Consider the following 16,419-nt stretch of genomic DNA (forward strand, 5'->3'; position numbering starts at 1 on the left):
CTGTTTTTAAATAATTTGCTGTGCATAGATTTTTTGATTTTTACAATCTTTTCTCCCATCATTTTTTTTTCGTATGTTTTACTCGAATTAAAGTGCAAACTAATAATCAATAATTTTTACGGACGATTGCTATGAATTTTTAAAACAGAGATTTTTTTAATAAATAAATCCAAATGGCTGGAAAAATTCTACTTACTTTTTTAAACATTTTTGATCAATTCTTTTGTTAATGAGATGCAGGTCACGAATAACATTCAAAAAGTGTTTTTTATTTGATTATTTTGAAGAAAAGTTGAAGTTGATCTTAATGTTTAGAAAGAAATCGGTATATTGCTGCTTTTGTAACATTAAAAATTAGAATCCATAATTTCCAAAAGATCATCGAAAATTTCGTTTTTATTCAATCAACAGTTATTTAATATTTCTTTAGAAAATATATTAATAATTTCGAGAAAAATTAGAATCCTGCGCTCCAATTAATCGCCGCAGAAAGATATCGCCGCAACGGAAAACCCTACAGAAGGCAAGTGAAAGTAGGCTTAGGCAAACCAAAATTGTTTACATAAACTGACAATCTTAGAAAATCGTGGGGGCTAGGTCGGCTGGCTGGCGTTGGCTTTTTGGTCCTGCCATCAATTTTCTGGGTTTCGAGCCGGACGCAGAGGTTCTGCAGCCTTCGCGGTCAGCTTAGTAGTATACGTGGATTGCAGTCTTTGTACCGGGTCGGATGGACGCACAACAGACGTTGTTTGCCCCGTCCGGCAGGCTTTTTCTCTCGTTGCCGAATTGGCAGCTCGAGCATCTGCTGAACCGGACATGTCGAGAGGGGATCTTCTTTGACGGTTAAGACCAGCGGCGTCATCCTCGAACTAAATGGCGCGAGGAGAGGAGATAGTGGTGGTGGTTTGTTAAAGATTAGATGTGGAGAGTCACACGGAATTCACACTGTCTAAGCAGACTAAACCCAAAACGGACTTGCATTCGCGAAACCTCCAGGTTCCACCATTGGTACACCAGGTTCCATTGGTACACTACCTCAGCGGCTAACGCCGCAACCGAGCGAGACTGGCTTCCTCCTGGAGCTCAGCCACACCGACCAAGCAAGCAAGCAGACCAACGCCAATCCTTCACCAACACGTGGCCAAAGCTGGCCTGGCACTAAACGCGCGCTGGCATCGAATCTAACCCTGGTGATTAACCGTGTCGCGCTGTCGGCAACGACACCCATGGACAGCTCTGGAGCCGACGTGACGGCTCCCGACTCACTCTCGAAAAAGTCTTGGTCGGCACCGCTCTCCGATCGATCCCTGAACCCGACCTCTTCGGTGTCCCTACTAACCGGCTATCGCTGTGGCAAGTAATTCAACGGAAATCCAATCAGTGCTGCAAACTGTGGGCAACGGATAACCTTCACTTGACCTTCACCAGCTCTAGCACATCAATAATCTGTACCGGCAGCCGAACCTTCTGGTCGGCAAGCTGATCCTCCTGAAACAAGCTAATACCCCCTTCCTCCCCCTCTCCGATAGTGCGTGAGCCGTATCATCGCTGTTCGTCCAGTCGGACGGACTAGTGCGGGTCGTGAGCGTCAAGGTTCCCCTCGGGCGCTGTCTACGACCGGTCAGATGTAATAGTGTGCCTGATACAAGGCCCTGATACAACCTCTTACCAGGGAACAACCTCGAAGAAGACGAGTCGCCCAGCTATTCGGCGACCTCCCAAGACGAAGAAAGAAGCTAGCTTATAAGAAGTTTGAGATGTGATTAACAAGTTTGGAATCGGGTTTCCATTGGTGGCCGGTATGTTGAGGCCCATAATAAATTGTGACCCTTAAGGACCCCATTTCTTGCTCGGTTGTGCACATGGCCTTGAGACTTGCTCCTCATCTCTGCTCACCAGAATTTGTACACTGCCCCAAGCAGATCTCTATTGCGCTTTGTTAGTACAAATCCCCACTGTTTGCGATAAATGCCACTGACGTATAAAACTCCGATCGAATCCTATAACCAGCTCTCAGTTAATAAATCGCCTCATGGCAAGTGATCGTGAATCCGTCCGCTCGACCTGATTGTCATCCACCATCCACCATACATTCCACTGGCCCCTTCCCTTGTGTGGACCTGGCTGCAAAGAGGTGTCTCGGCGTAGACACCTTGCAAATGAAAGAAGCAGATCAATTTAAAATAAATAGCAAGTTTTATTTTTTCAAAAAGAAACGCAGTACGAAAACAAATTAACAGAAAAAGTTGAGTGGAACTGACAGCAATGAAAAGCGGAAATCAAAACGGTTACTGCGATGGATTGAAAAAATGCTTGCGCTCTTATCTTAAAGACCCCTTCAAGATAATCACCAAAACTGATTATTTCTTAGGACGCGCAATAATAGTTTTCATAAATATCAAAATTTTAATTCATGACATATCGCAATAAGATTATTCGACTAAAATGGGGTCGCAGAACTTGAATTTGATGATACAAAATACAAACCTTCGGATAATCAAACTTCGGATAATCGAACTTCAAATAATCGAAACTTTGGACAATCGCTGCTCCGGAAAATCGAGTCTGGACTATTGCTGATTAGGTAACACTTACAAAAAAAATAAAAAAAATCCTGAATTATTTTTTTTTGCAAAACATGTATTCAAGCAAAGAAAAGTCAGAATAACAATGTTCAAAATATGAAACCAGCATTTTGAATTGTTTTCAAAGCTGACAGTTTGGCAAAACAAATCTCTTTTCATTATTCAAATTCATAAAATTTCTTAACGAATAACAAAACATTTTTTTTTCGACTTAAAAAAACCATTTTTTTAGAATTATAGCTAGGCCAATACGCTCGTCATTTACCATCGCAAGGTACAGATTTTCGAAAAAATAAATAGCCTATGGAAGAAACCAATAATGCAAAACATCTTATTTGGGCATAAGAAATCAATTTACAAGGTTTCATACAAAATAAAAATTCAATGAAAATCGATTTTTCAAAACGGAGAGAAATAGTTGAAAAAATAAATTGCATTAATTGGTTTGCTTCCAATCAATTTGTTGGTTTTTCTCACAAATAATTTGTTTGGAGTATTTATCAAATGTCTGCCATAAAGGGGTTTGTCTTTCAGTACCCCGCAATTGATTTAAAAAACTCTTTTATTCTAGAAAAATTTTTGGTTTGTTCTCCTGTAAATTTCATGTTAACTCCATGGAAATATCTTCGTGTTATTCAAGCAAGTTTAAACCGCAAAAAAAAAAACAAAAAATAAATAAAAAGTGACCCTCACCCACTCACTTTATCACCGTCATCCTCTTCTTTAATAATTCAACTCAAGCTACTGCACCGGCGCGAGTGGCTTAATCAATCTTCGGCCCCAAAAATCACCCCCCTCATCAGTCAAGAATTCTTTTGATCCTTCCCAAAATCCCCTCGCTTCTACGCCAAACAGTTCCCAAAATCACACATACCGCTTAATCCCGCACCATCAACTATGTTTTAATATCTTGTTTTTATTAATTTCTCTCTCACGCGCGCGCACATCACAAAGTCGTCGGCTCACCGAAAGTTAATCCTGCTCGCGCCGTGAGGAAGTTTCCATCATCATCATTTTCGTCACAATTTTCGTCAGAGACGACCATCAAACGGAGCCAATTCCCGGCATCAATCAAGGCTCAGAGCTCATAAAAACCATTACTCTTCGGTTGAAAACGTGCGCCAAACAGTGTCCCCCCAAAAGAGAAGAGTTGAAGAGAAAGAGACGAGTGCTAAGCTCTGTTTTGTTTAAATTACCATTGGCTACCCCATAAGTGTATTAAGCCTTAACTTTTTTCTTTAAATTATTTGTGCGCCATTTCCGAGCCGGGTTCAGAGCGATCTCGCGGCTTGTTCTACAACCATCAACACTTTGCACCCGACAAGAAATAGACCAAAAGATTTTCCCCCTCTCTCTCTCAAAAAACGCGTCCGTCAAAGCCAGTTTATAATACAGTTTGTCAAAAAATCAAACTGTGCGGTGGACATGAAACAACACTTAAATCATTTATGAGTTCGCTTCATTAGTGCGCGAACGGGGCGGCTAAGTCACCAGCGGTGCGCGAGAGTTCGTTGGTCGCTCGGCTGACTGGCTGGTTAAGGAGAAATGAACACCAGTAGGCCATGATGCGTTGATGGGGGGCGCCTGAGATTTGGAGCAGTTTTGGTTGCGTCTTCTAGGGTGGAGTGCGCAGTAAGCGATGACAAATGTGCATCGTTTAGAGGGCAAAAGGGTGTTGTTTGCTTTAGAAAATGCTCACAGGTTCAAGAAATCGACTTTATAATATTTATTTTGTTAACTTGTCAAAATCGGGAAAAACTCGTAAATAAATCTTATTCTCTGTCTTTTTTTTCTATTTTGATTCCTGTAGAGGCTGCAGTTGTAGCCTCTACAGGAATCAAAATAGAAGCGGTTTGAATCGCGTTTTGAAGGTTGACTTTTCATTAAAATCATTCAAATTAATAAAATCGTACACACAATAAATATTGAGCAATAAATTAATTAAGCATTCTCCGTTCCTCTCGTGGGTGAGCGTGAACAAGGAAAAGAGAAGGAGTGATAGAAAGATAATGATAGTTTTTTTTATCACTCATTTAAAACACTGTTCATGTGAAAATCAAGCCCAAAGCCCAATTTTAAAAGGTTGTACTTCATTCTAAAATTTTAAATTATTTGAAAAGAGTTTGAAATTTCACAAATGTAGTACGTCCATCCCGGGAATCCCCGGGACAAAATTCCCGGGATTTTTCTAAAACTGGGATTTCCCGAATCCCGGGAATTTTCATAATTTGTCCCGGGAATTCCCGAAATTGAAAAAAATAGTAAAATTTTGGTCTGGAAATTCAGATTTGGTTGTGGAAATAGATGAACAGTTGAATACTTAGTAATCTATAAGAATTTTAAAGCATTAAAATTGGTACTCGGCATATACTACCATTAATTTGGCATATTAGGGAATTTTTTAAAATTGTAGTTTACAAATCCGCAAAATGCTTAACGCGTTAAATATTTTCTATTTTATTTATTATATTTTTTAAAGACTGGATATTAACGTATATTTATGATATAGAATAAATTTTTTTTTGCCATTTTTTGATTGCATAATGTTTTTAATGACTTCTGTTAAAACAGGAACAAAACAAAAAATAAAATAAACACCGATTTTCAAATTAACTGCTCTAATATCTCCTGTATCTCTTAAGATTATAGTCTCGATTTTCCCCAGTTGGCAGTAATAATTTAAAGATAATTTGTAAAATATGTTTTATAACTTTCAAAACTTATCTAAATTTTTACATTGACTGGTACCTTTTTATTTGCTGTCGTTTCTAGTTTTTTTAGATATATAGAGAAATTTGTCAAACTTTTCTAGACATGTCATATAAAAATATATATAAAAGAAATATATTTACAAAAGACAAAAAATAAAAAAACCCTTAATTTTGTATTTCTTTTGAGCTATTTAAAAACTGTCGTCCTTGTTTAAATTGAAGTGTAAATAATCACCAATTAAAATTTTTGAGCTGATTCTATGATTTTTAGCTTGAAAACCTAACAAATATAATGAAAACATAATTTTTATGATTATTTCAAAATTTCACGGAATCCCGGGAATTCCCGGGATTTCAAAATATTTTTTCAGTTTCCCGAGAAAATTTTACGCCCTACACAAATGTTTAGTTTTTTAACATTGAAAATTGAACTTATAGTTTCCGAAATATCGCGAGTTGAAAATGAAAATTAATTAGCTAACACTGAGAAAAACACTTTTTTTACTTAATTAAAACTTTAAGAGGCTGTATCTTAGCAGTTATCAGTCCGATCAACAAAATCATAATTAGAAAATTGTGGTAAATACTCGGAATAAGAAGAATTCCAGTGTGTTTTTTCTTCATGAAATATTTTTAAAATGAAACAAAATAAAAAAAATGAAATGTCTATTACTTGAACGAAACGGCAAACATTTTCATAAAAAAATATGTAGTCATTTCCGTTTGCAAATAAGATTTTGCGTAAAGTATGATTTTCAAAATTTTGATTGGCAATGTTTACGATTTTATCCAAAAATCTTATTTTTCTGACAATCTTTTACTCCAGAACAAAATATTTTTTTTAGTGAAATGTATAAATGCGTTTTTTTTTCGAAAAACCATTTTTTGCTAAAATATAGATTTTTATTTACTAATAAGGCCGATGCAAATATTTTTCAAAGTTTTTGTAAAATATGAAAATTGAAATAACAGGCCATAGTCCCATCATTTGAATGTAAAAAGTGTTTTAAAATGCATTTTACAGTAGTTCAGTTGTTTTGCAATCATTAGTTTAAAAAAAGTAAGATTTGACGAAAACAAAAAAAAATACGAAAAAATAACTTTTTGCGATACTAAACATAGAAAATTTTCAAAAAATCAAAAGATGTTTAAATCAACATGCTAAAATGATTTTAAACGCAGGGGAATACATTTTACATCAATTTCTGCTGATTGCACTTAAATTTCCAGTGAAATATTGTTTTTGCCATCTGAATTTTCGTGTAAATTTTGAAGGGGGGGGGGGGGGGGGGGGGGTTGACAAAAACTTTAAATAAAATTGGTACCAGCCTAAATAATATTTCGAAAATAATTCCGAAATTATAGAAAGTTACTCAACTTTTTAAAAACTACAGCGGAAATGTAAGTTTTGAGAAAAGCCTAGCCTTAACAATGTTTTGAAGTCAAATTTTAGAAATTGTAAACTTTACAGTTAATAATCTGTTTATATTGTTAAAAAAAAGTGTTGAATTAAATGTTATTTTCTTCACAGTATTACAAAACTCTTTGAACTTAAGGCCTAATTATGACAAACGACGTTCCATAAATACCATCACCAATCTAATCGCCCCGCAGTGACAATCGCTCCATTCGCGATGCCGATGAGTAATCTATTTAGTGAACCGTGCTCTCAATGAGCACTTCTTCCTGTTCGGCTTAGCATGGCCTACTGCCACTAAATAGCGCTATACGCTGCACCGCTAAACCGACACTCTCTTCCAGAGGAGAAAAAAATACAACATGAAAAACGCACCGGTCGGTCTCTCATCTTCTTCTCGGCCTGACGAAGATGTATTAGGGGATATAAAATTGAAATTGAAATGTTTATTTTTTCCCCGCAGGCAGCAGCAGCAGCCAGATCTCCCACAAAATCCAAACTCCGAGTTCGCGCGCGCGGTTCGGCGCGCTCGAAGTCGTTTCCAACAATCATAAAAACCGACAGATATAAAAAGATCTTAACAAAATATGCTATTTTTACCCACTATTCATCATTTCGAATGGCTCATTTTCGTCGTTTCCTTTACAGTCTAAATCGTCTAAATTGGTGTGTCAAAGAATAAATTACTCAAAAGCTAATTTTCAGTGCCGAGTGCCTGGTTCATCTCCTCAGAGCAGGCCATGGCGTTGGCGGGTGTGTGATGCGGTGCGGTGAGTGTGGATTTGTTTGACATTTTCAGCACCCCGCATCGAGCCGGCGAGCGTGTGTGCGTTGGCCCCGCTCACTTGGATTGAGGAGCGTTGTTGCATTTTCGGCGTTTTCCCCCTCGTGACTGCGTCTCGGCGGTTTTGGGGGAAAAAGTGAGGTTAAACTATTGGGCCGGGCCAAGACGGGGAAAACGACGACGGTTGTTTTGAGAACTGGCATTCCTGGATTTGTGGTCGGCCGGTCGGCCGGTCCCCGGGAAGTGGATTGATTTATTGGGTCGGATTGGTGGGGTTCCCGGGAAGAACGACGGGCGTTCGGTGGCCTCGTGGCCGTGGAATGCAATTTGTCACATTGCTACGGGGCGCTGGAATGTGCCACGATTTGTACCGAGGAAGTGTTAATTGGTAATTTGGATTTGGATCGTTTTTCCCGGGGTAAAACAAACGAATGATTTGTAGAGTTTGGTGAATTACCTGCGTCTCCGTGACGTTTAGCAGTTTGGCCATTTCGGTCCGCTCGCTCGACGAGAGGTACTTTTTCACCTCGAACTGCTTCTCCAGCTCGAAGATCTGCCGACCGGTGAAGGTTGTCCGCGCTTTCTTCTTTCGCCGACCGTTGCCACCATCCTCGTCGTCCTCATTCTGTTGTTCCAGCGATTCGTGGGACCTGTGGCTGTTCTTTTTCGCTCCCACCATCGGTCCGGCCGACGGTGGAACTAGCTTCTGGTGGGCGTGCGGCACACTCGACGAGGACGAATCTTTCATCGAGTGCTGGGACTCGTTCGATCCGAATATCTCCGAGTCCACATCCGTCGAGTGGGCCCGCTCTCGGCTCATGGATCGAACCGATTCTTGGGTGATTTCTACCAAATAAAAAAAAAAAAACAACAACTTTATAACAAGAACCACTTCCCATAAAACCCCAAAACTCCTTACCTTCTTCCAAATGCTTCTCGTATGGCGTTGACTTTGCAATGCAAAGATCCAGCGGTTGATCTTCCATCTCAACCTCCTTGGCCGCGATGTCCAAGCCTCGCAGCAGATATGGCACCGAATGGTTGTTGTTATTACTACTATGGTTGATACCCTGCTCCATCGGAGGCGTCTTCTGCACCTCCTCCGGTTCTTTCCACCCCAAAATGTCCATGATGGAGTGTGGCGTCGGATGTCGCACCGGCGCGTACACGTGCGGGTGCCATTTGTTGGTCGATTCCGTCGTCGTGATGTTGAAGACGTTCAGGTTTGTACTGTGGATCCAATCTTCGCTGCCGAGTGACGAAGGTGGCAGAGGGGGTGGCGGTGGGGGAGGCTGCAACGGCGGTGACTTCCGGTGATCGGATGCCTGGGCCGCCTGGGTGTGTAGATCGGGCGTGTTGGTGATGCACACCTGGTTCACTTCGCGGACCTCCTCAGCCTGTGTCATTGCGGTTGCGGTGGTCAACGACGGCGGCGGGTGCCTTTGGTCACCTATGGTTCACTGGGTGGGGTGGTCCGCCAGTTGGGATTGTGTTGACTGGTTGAGCTCACTGGGTTAACTTGGGGGGCCATAAACTGTAAGTGAAAGGAGAAAAAATTGATGAGTTAACATTGCTAACTGAATGTGTTTGAACAATTCAAATTATTTTAGATTTTTTAAATAAACAAAAACTAAACTAGCATCTATCTAAAAAAAAACTGGTGCATTTCGCCGAATGGACATTTTGTCGAAAATCATTTCATCTATTTCAAAATTCACTGAAACGTTTAAAAAAAAAAACAATTATTATCTAAATTCGATAAAGTATATTTTAAACTTTTTCACTCAATAACTAGGATAACATTAACCCTCTTCTGCTAAATATATCTATTTCAAAAAAAATCATTTTTCCGTGTTGAAGAGGTTATTTTGAGCAACTTTTGTTCTACGAAAAACTTAACTTCTCTTTTTTATGTTTTTATAATTTTTATTTTAGTTTTTTTTAATTAGCATTTATCTTGTTTAGTTTATCTCTGTTTTTGAATATCTAATTCATTTGTCACATTTTCTGCTATAAAGTGGCACCATTATCATTTAAATTGTAAAAAAATGCGTAGAGGCATAGTCTAGGACACTAGAAAAATGTCTGCATACTTTTTTTTTATTAAAATTTAGGAAATGTCAGTAAAATGAACACAGCAAAAAATCCGATGGTAAAATTGCATGCAAAAGCATGCACATCACCTTCGTCAAAAAAGACACTTAATATTACACGCTGCATGTACAATTTTTGCAAACACAAAAAAAAGTTGCAACCGACGGGACTCAAACCCAGCACCTACAGTAAGGACTGGCGTCTTAGCCCGCTCGGCCATCAGACCGATGAAAAATGGTAAGGATAAACGTATATATAAGCTTGACATTTCGGTCAAGTAGGTTTCCCATACTGATGGGCTACATATTTCAGGGTGTAATATTACACAGAATTTCATAAAAAATGCAAAATCTATTTTACACCCAGGCTTTTTACATGCAGCTGGATTACTACTTTATTTGCTGTGTTAACAGCCAAAGTTAAGATGACCAACCAACCACACCACAACGCGTGAAGGAAGGAAGGAAGACTCTTTCAACAAGACCCACAGGAGATCATCAACATCCATCAAGACGAAGAACAATAGATCTCGGATCTATAAATAGACGCACGGCTCCGTGATGGCAAGGCCGATTGAGCCAGTTAGGGTATAGGTTAAGATAGAGGACAAAGAATAAAAAAAAAAAAAACAGCCAAAGTTGACCCCTAAAAAATGACATTTCTAAAAACATTGGCAAAACTTCTAAAACAAGTAAAACTTCCAAACCATAAATTTTCTAAAATTTGATGAGTTCTTCCTTTCAATGTTTTTTAAAGATCAACAATTGTTTGAAAATGGATTTTGGTGTTTTTTTTATCGAAGCCCGTCTAAAGGCGGGTTGGGTTGTAGAGGGTTGAGATACAAAAACTCGATGGGTTAAACAATAGCTGACCTTCCCAGCCACCTTCTTTTTTTCGTAAAATAAAAAGTTACTATTCCAAAATGTCTGTTTTTGATTTCCATTCAAATGATGAACGCATTCTACTGAGCGCTGAAAATAAAAAATTTTCGATAATTTGAATTTTTGTTTTTGAAAGCATCATTCGGAATTGCATCATATTTCTTTTGCAAACCTCATGTTTTAAGCACTAGTTGTATTTAGTAATCTGTCCATGATTGAAAAATGGCTAATATCCACTTTTGTCAAAAACTAGATATTAGCACCAGCACCAACATGAATTTCACTAAAATTTTGTATTGATTGGGTTGCCGATGCGAAAAACCAAACGGCTTATATGCCATTTCTTATGAGAAATTGCCTTGACGGAATTTTGGTGACGATCACTAAAACGCGCTTTTCTCGAAATACTTGATTTGGGATAATAGCCGAATTTCAACTATGGGCAGTAATGTAAGACTGAGAAAATCATCATTTTGCAAGTAGTTATAAAAGCTGCATACTTCAGGATGATTTTTCAATAGCTGACTGTAATTGAAGGTAGTCTAGTACACAGCAAAAAATCCGATGGTAAAATCGCATGCAAAAGCATGCACATCACCTTCGTCAAAATAAACACTTAATATTACACACTGCATGTACATTTTTTGGTAAACACAAAAAAAAATTGCAACCGACGGGATTTAAACCCAACACCAACAGTAAGGACTGGCGCCTTAGCCCACTCGGCCATCAGACCGATGAATATTAGAGTGGATAAACGCATATAACAGCTTGACATTTCGGTCAAGTTGGTTTCCCATACTGATGGGCTACATATTTCAGGGTGTAAAATCACACAGAATTTCATTAAATAATGCATTTTTTTTTTTACACCCAGACCTTTTACACGCAGCTGAATTACTACTTTTTTTAGCTGTGTAGCAATGAAATTAACTCTTTAAAAATAATAGAAAAAATATTTGAAACTAAATAATTTTTAATGAATAAAAAAACTCATACAAATAAACAAAAATTCATCTTTTTAAATAGTTCGAAGATTTGCAAATGTCGGAAAGTATGCAACACCTCATAGAAATAATTAAAAAAAATAGCACTGTAAATGAATAAAAGACCAGCATATATTTGGATAAATACATAAGTTCTCATTTTATTTAATTCAAAACTGAATTTCAAAAACTGCTCATGTTTGAATAAATGTAATAGCTCAAACGCAATACGTTTTTTTTTCTTTTTTTTGCTGAGTGTAAGGAAATCTAAATTTGAATACGGAAATTACTATTGCAGCACTAGCGTGATCCGTTTTGCTAATAGTTCCACGGATTGTTCTGAATTCTGCATGTAAAAATAACACCCATGCAGGGGAATCCATCGGTCTAGGGATTTTTAAGTGTTTGTCCTTGTAAAAACGAAACTATTGGCACTACGCCCCCCGGGGCATGGCCTTCCCTCTAACGTGGGATTTCTGCTCCAGCGCCTCTGACGAGACAGGAGAAACCGGGACCGACGTTTTACTTCACCATCCGATAGAAGCTCAGTGGATAAGGCGGGAATCGAACCCGCGTCTCATAGCATCATCGGGATCGGCAGCCGAAGCCGCTACCCCAGCGCCACGAGACCCACCATCTCATAAATATACTGGATACAAATAATGACGTTCTTAAAATCCGTGAAAACGACTTATTTTTAGATAAGCATAGAAACGCTTCGTTTGCCGTCGGCAAACTCTCAGTTTCCCATGATGATACGCTCGTCTCCATCTAAATCAATTACTCCATAACTTGACAATAGCCGATCACGGCTGAAGCTCCAAACGACACAATTCTGAGGAATCAACACAAAGTTAAACGGCGCATGATTGCGTGAAATAATTACATTTTAACTGCATGCAAAAGCAGCTTCCAAAGAAAGTATATATATTTCCATTTGGAATTTCCAGCACCCATTTGCATAATTCACATCGTTCTCGACACCGCGGCTCTCTCTATATCATCACCAACTGCCAACCGGAAATCACACAAACACCACACACATTGTGACGCAAAATGGCACGATTTTCAATAATTACCTAATTAAATCAATAAAAATCATGTGGCTTTCTCGCCCAGAATCCGTTGATTGACTTGCACAGTCGACCATCTCTCTGGCTGACTCTCGGACGACGACGACGACGATGACGATGTACGATATATGAGCTGCACAATCGAGCCAATTACGGTGCGGTGCCGGGCCAAATGCCATTCCACACAAACTCACTCGCAGCAAGAATTTGTGGAATTGCAGCAGCCCCAACATTATCACGAGCATCAGTTCAGTGGATGTGAACTGTGCGTCCCGGGGCAAAAAATCGTTTAACAACCATTTATCGTTTGAATGCAAATTTTATTCAATTATTAATATCAGCGCGTTTGGCGGCGGCGGTTTGGGGAGGAGTGAACGAGCAACGAGTTTGTGGTGGTTGATGATGATACATCACCTTCTCACACTCCCACAGCGCGCAGTTGGGATGCGAGCTTCGCTATGGTAATTGCTGCTCTCGAGCACTCCACTTTCGAAGCGGGGATAAATTGCAGCATATTGTTTGTATCGATTTGATTGTCCCTATATGTATATTTAATTGAACCTCGCCGACCTCACTCTCCTCGCAAGCCAACATCCTCCCTCGCATCAAATATGCCACAACTACGAACATCATCATCATCAGGAACATTCACAAGTGCGCGCATATCAGGAGGGAGTTTCCACCCCATCATCGTCAGTGGATGCTGCACTAGGGTGGTCCAACATTGACATCTGATTCAAACCATCCTAGCATGCAGCTGAACAAAACAATGCACGCGACCAATAACGGCGCCGACCTTGTCAATTTGTAGATCTCCTAGTGAATACCACCCTAACCATCCGTACAGCATCCCTCTCTCGTCGTCATTTCGTCCTTTCCCAACAACAGGCAACAGGATAATAATGGTTGCCATCTCGGAGAGCATCATCACAGTGTGCGGTGCGGTATGTTGCATATCGTATTTGTGTTTATTATTATGTAGAGAGCCTGGCAGAATATGAAGTCAGCAGTCAGAGACCACCGGACCAGGTCCGACGTCAACCAACGCACAGTGTTTCAATTCGATCCCAACCCGATGACCGGTTGGGAAGGGAAGCGTTGTTAGCACAATTGGTACGTACAGAACGGGAACGAGATGGATGATGACATGTTTATGCTTTACATTATCAATCTCCGACCCCCGAGTTCGGCCGCTTTGTGTGCTCAATGTTGTGTGCTCCGGCATCAGTTAAGGCAATCAAGGGCTTAAACGGGTCTCCCGCCTCTCCCCTCCAACTCCCTGCACCGCGTCCAGGGCTTAATTGGCCTCCGACGACCAAGGCGAAGACGAGCCGAGGCGAGTAATTATTTAATCGTAAATGTAATAATCCAACAATCCTCTGAAACGTACAAACGCGAACCGAACAGGGAAGATTGTGCGAGCTGGCAATCGTCAAGTGGCCAACTCGGGACGGGCTTCCGATGCAGTCCCCTCTCCCGATGGTATACTGTTAATTGATTGGTTTTCAAGTATTTACCAGCACCGAACCCCCCCTTTCCGCGATAGTCTCTTGTGTCCGTGATCTGGGATGTAGCACGAAATAAGCCACCCACTCATTCGCTCATTCATCGATTGGCCCGCTTAAGTGCTCGAAATTGACGTTTTCGTGAAGAAGTGTTTCCATTATTCTTCGCCATTTGTGACACCTTCTGTTTTTTGAAAGCACATAAAATCCAGAGAATATTTACTATTTTAAATTTGGATTTTATTTTGGAAAGGTCTAATAAACCAAATTTTCAATTTTTGCTTTCTGGGTGTTTTTAATACCCCTGACTCAAGGCGGTTTGTATATTTTTCAAACATTGCAAATAATAACTGTTGACAAAAAGAACGCAAAATGCTAAAAAATCAATTGTGCACCCAACTATTCGAGTCGAAAGAACAGTGGTACCATTCACGGACACAGAGAACACAGCTTGAGATGGGTGAGAGAATTATTCTCCCAAAGTTTATTAGCAAAAAAAATCATCCCTCAAAACAATAAATAAATAATGTCGACTGCGGGAATCGAACCAGAGGTCTTTGACAGGCTAACCCACTGACCTAACTGCTTTGGCCACCAATATTTGGTGTCAAAGGAGTGGCAAGAAGTCGATGTACTTGTTGGACTTGTTGGAGATAGGAGATGGAGATATTGATTTTATTAACGAATGAACACATTTGTTTTGATGGTGTGAGATGGTACACCCAGAACTGGTCATCCGCATACGAGAGTTAGTAAATTGGAACGAGAGGATAGATCCCAAAATTTCCGAGAGTACTTTACTCGTGAGCTCACCATTCAAGAAAAAAAGTGTCAATATCAAGACTCGAACTCAAGACCTTCGGCATATTGCACCGCGCCTTTACCGTTTCGACCATCATGGTTTGGTGGCTAAGTGGCGATCATTTGTCGATACAAGCCACTCAATGGGATGAACGGTTTCAATGAACGCATGAACACGATTTGTTGCAGTTGCGCGAGAGGCATATTCTCTCGCCAAATAGTACTTTCCTCACGTCTCTACGGGAGGACTATCCGCTTGGTCTTTAACTTTGGGTGTAGCATTATTTTTTCGATTTTGGCACTGAGCTCTCAATAAATTTTGAGGGAACAATTTTTCGACTCTGAATTCTGGGTTTTGATTTGTTAAAGATTCAGACACTACATAAAAAGGTTACCTAAACGAAATTTGTTAGTTTTTGATCATACTCTTAGCTTATGATTTGTCAAAGGCAAAATTTCTTTCTATAAATACCAATAAATAGCTTCTTTAACACTGTACTTCATTTGAGGAATTAACCAAGAACTTAAGCAATAATATTTACCGATTTTTTAAAATTGACAATATTTTATTCACTCAAATTGAAATAATCTTGATAGAATTGAAAAAAGTTCAGTAGATCAGTTACTCATTGTCAGCAAATAATGAATTTGGACATGACGACTGTTATAAGGTCGTTGAACATTTTTATTTTTTGAAGTTTATGTCCCTCGAAAAATATTTTCAACGGCCAAACTAACTGAAATAGCATTTTTTCCATCTTTAGTTAAAATGATTTTTTTCAAGCATTTTTTGTTGTTGCGAAAAGTCGTATTAAAATGGGTTAATATTTTTTTAAAGCTTAAGGATTCTTTAGAAGTCAAAACAAACTTGTAAAAAAAAACAAATCGATCAAAAAGGAGATTTCACATATAATATAGAAAATGTTAGTGAAAAACATAGCCAAAGTTAACCCCCGAAAAATTTAAATTTTGATAATGTGGGCAAAGTCACATTAAAACATGTCAAATATTCAACTCTAAAATTTTCTTTTTTAATTCTTCTTTCCAATACTTTTAAAGATCAAAAATTGTTTAAAAATAGAGTTTTGGATCGCAGCCCGCCTAGAGGTGGGGTTTGGTTTTAGATGGTTTAATAGGGGAAGTGGGGCAAGTGTAACAAACTCGTTATAACCCACTAAAAATGTTAAAAATCTGTCGGATTTTTTTTTATAATCATCTTATTCCAGGTTTTTACTAAGACTTTGATAAAACAAGTTTTAAAAAAATCCTGTTTTTTTATGTAAAAAATTGATTTTATTTTTTTCCGTACGTTCTTCTCAACTAGTGGGGCAAGACAAACAACCCGTTGGGGAAGAGGAATGCATAAAACAACATGCTAATTTGCTAACAATTGAACTGTTATCAGTTAGATACATCAGATTATAATGTATTTCAAACGTTTCTTTAGGCTGGTACAAATATTTTTAAAAAATTTTGTCACCCCCCCTTCAAAATTGGCCCGAAAAATCAGGGGGCAAAAAAATATTTTTACAATAAACTTCAAAATTTCAATGAAAATTCAAGTGCAACCAGCTGAAATCAA

At 39.0% G+C, this 16,419-nt stretch overlaps 1 protein-coding gene across 11 annotated transcripts in view; it reads right to left on the reverse strand.

Annotated features, from left to right (window-relative positions):
- LOC6032080 (homeobox protein Hox-A3a) overlaps positions 1 to 16,419 on the reverse strand; it is a 51,348-nt gene that overhangs the window by 2,245 nt on the left and 32,684 nt on the right. For all 11 annotated transcript variants that reach the window (XM_038248842.1, XM_038248841.1, XM_038248838.1 and 8 more), the window contains 2 exons: positions 8,417 to 9,031; positions 7,955 to 8,343 (listed from right to left, as the gene is read on the reverse strand). In XM_038248842.1, the coding sequence (XP_038104770.1) occupies positions 7,955 to 8,343; positions 8,417 to 8,903 (876 nt within the window). In that variant the 5' untranslated portion in view covers positions 8,904 to 9,031. The remainder of the gene's footprint in view (positions 1 to 7,954; positions 8,344 to 8,416; positions 9,032 to 16,419) is intronic.

Source organism: Culex quinquefasciatus, chromosome 1 (assembly GCF_015732765.1).
Source record: "Culex quinquefasciatus strain JHB chromosome 1, VPISU_Cqui_1.0_pri_paternal, whole genome shotgun sequence".
Lineage (NCBI taxonomy): Eukaryota > Metazoa > Arthropoda > Insecta > Diptera > Culicidae > Culex > Culex quinquefasciatus.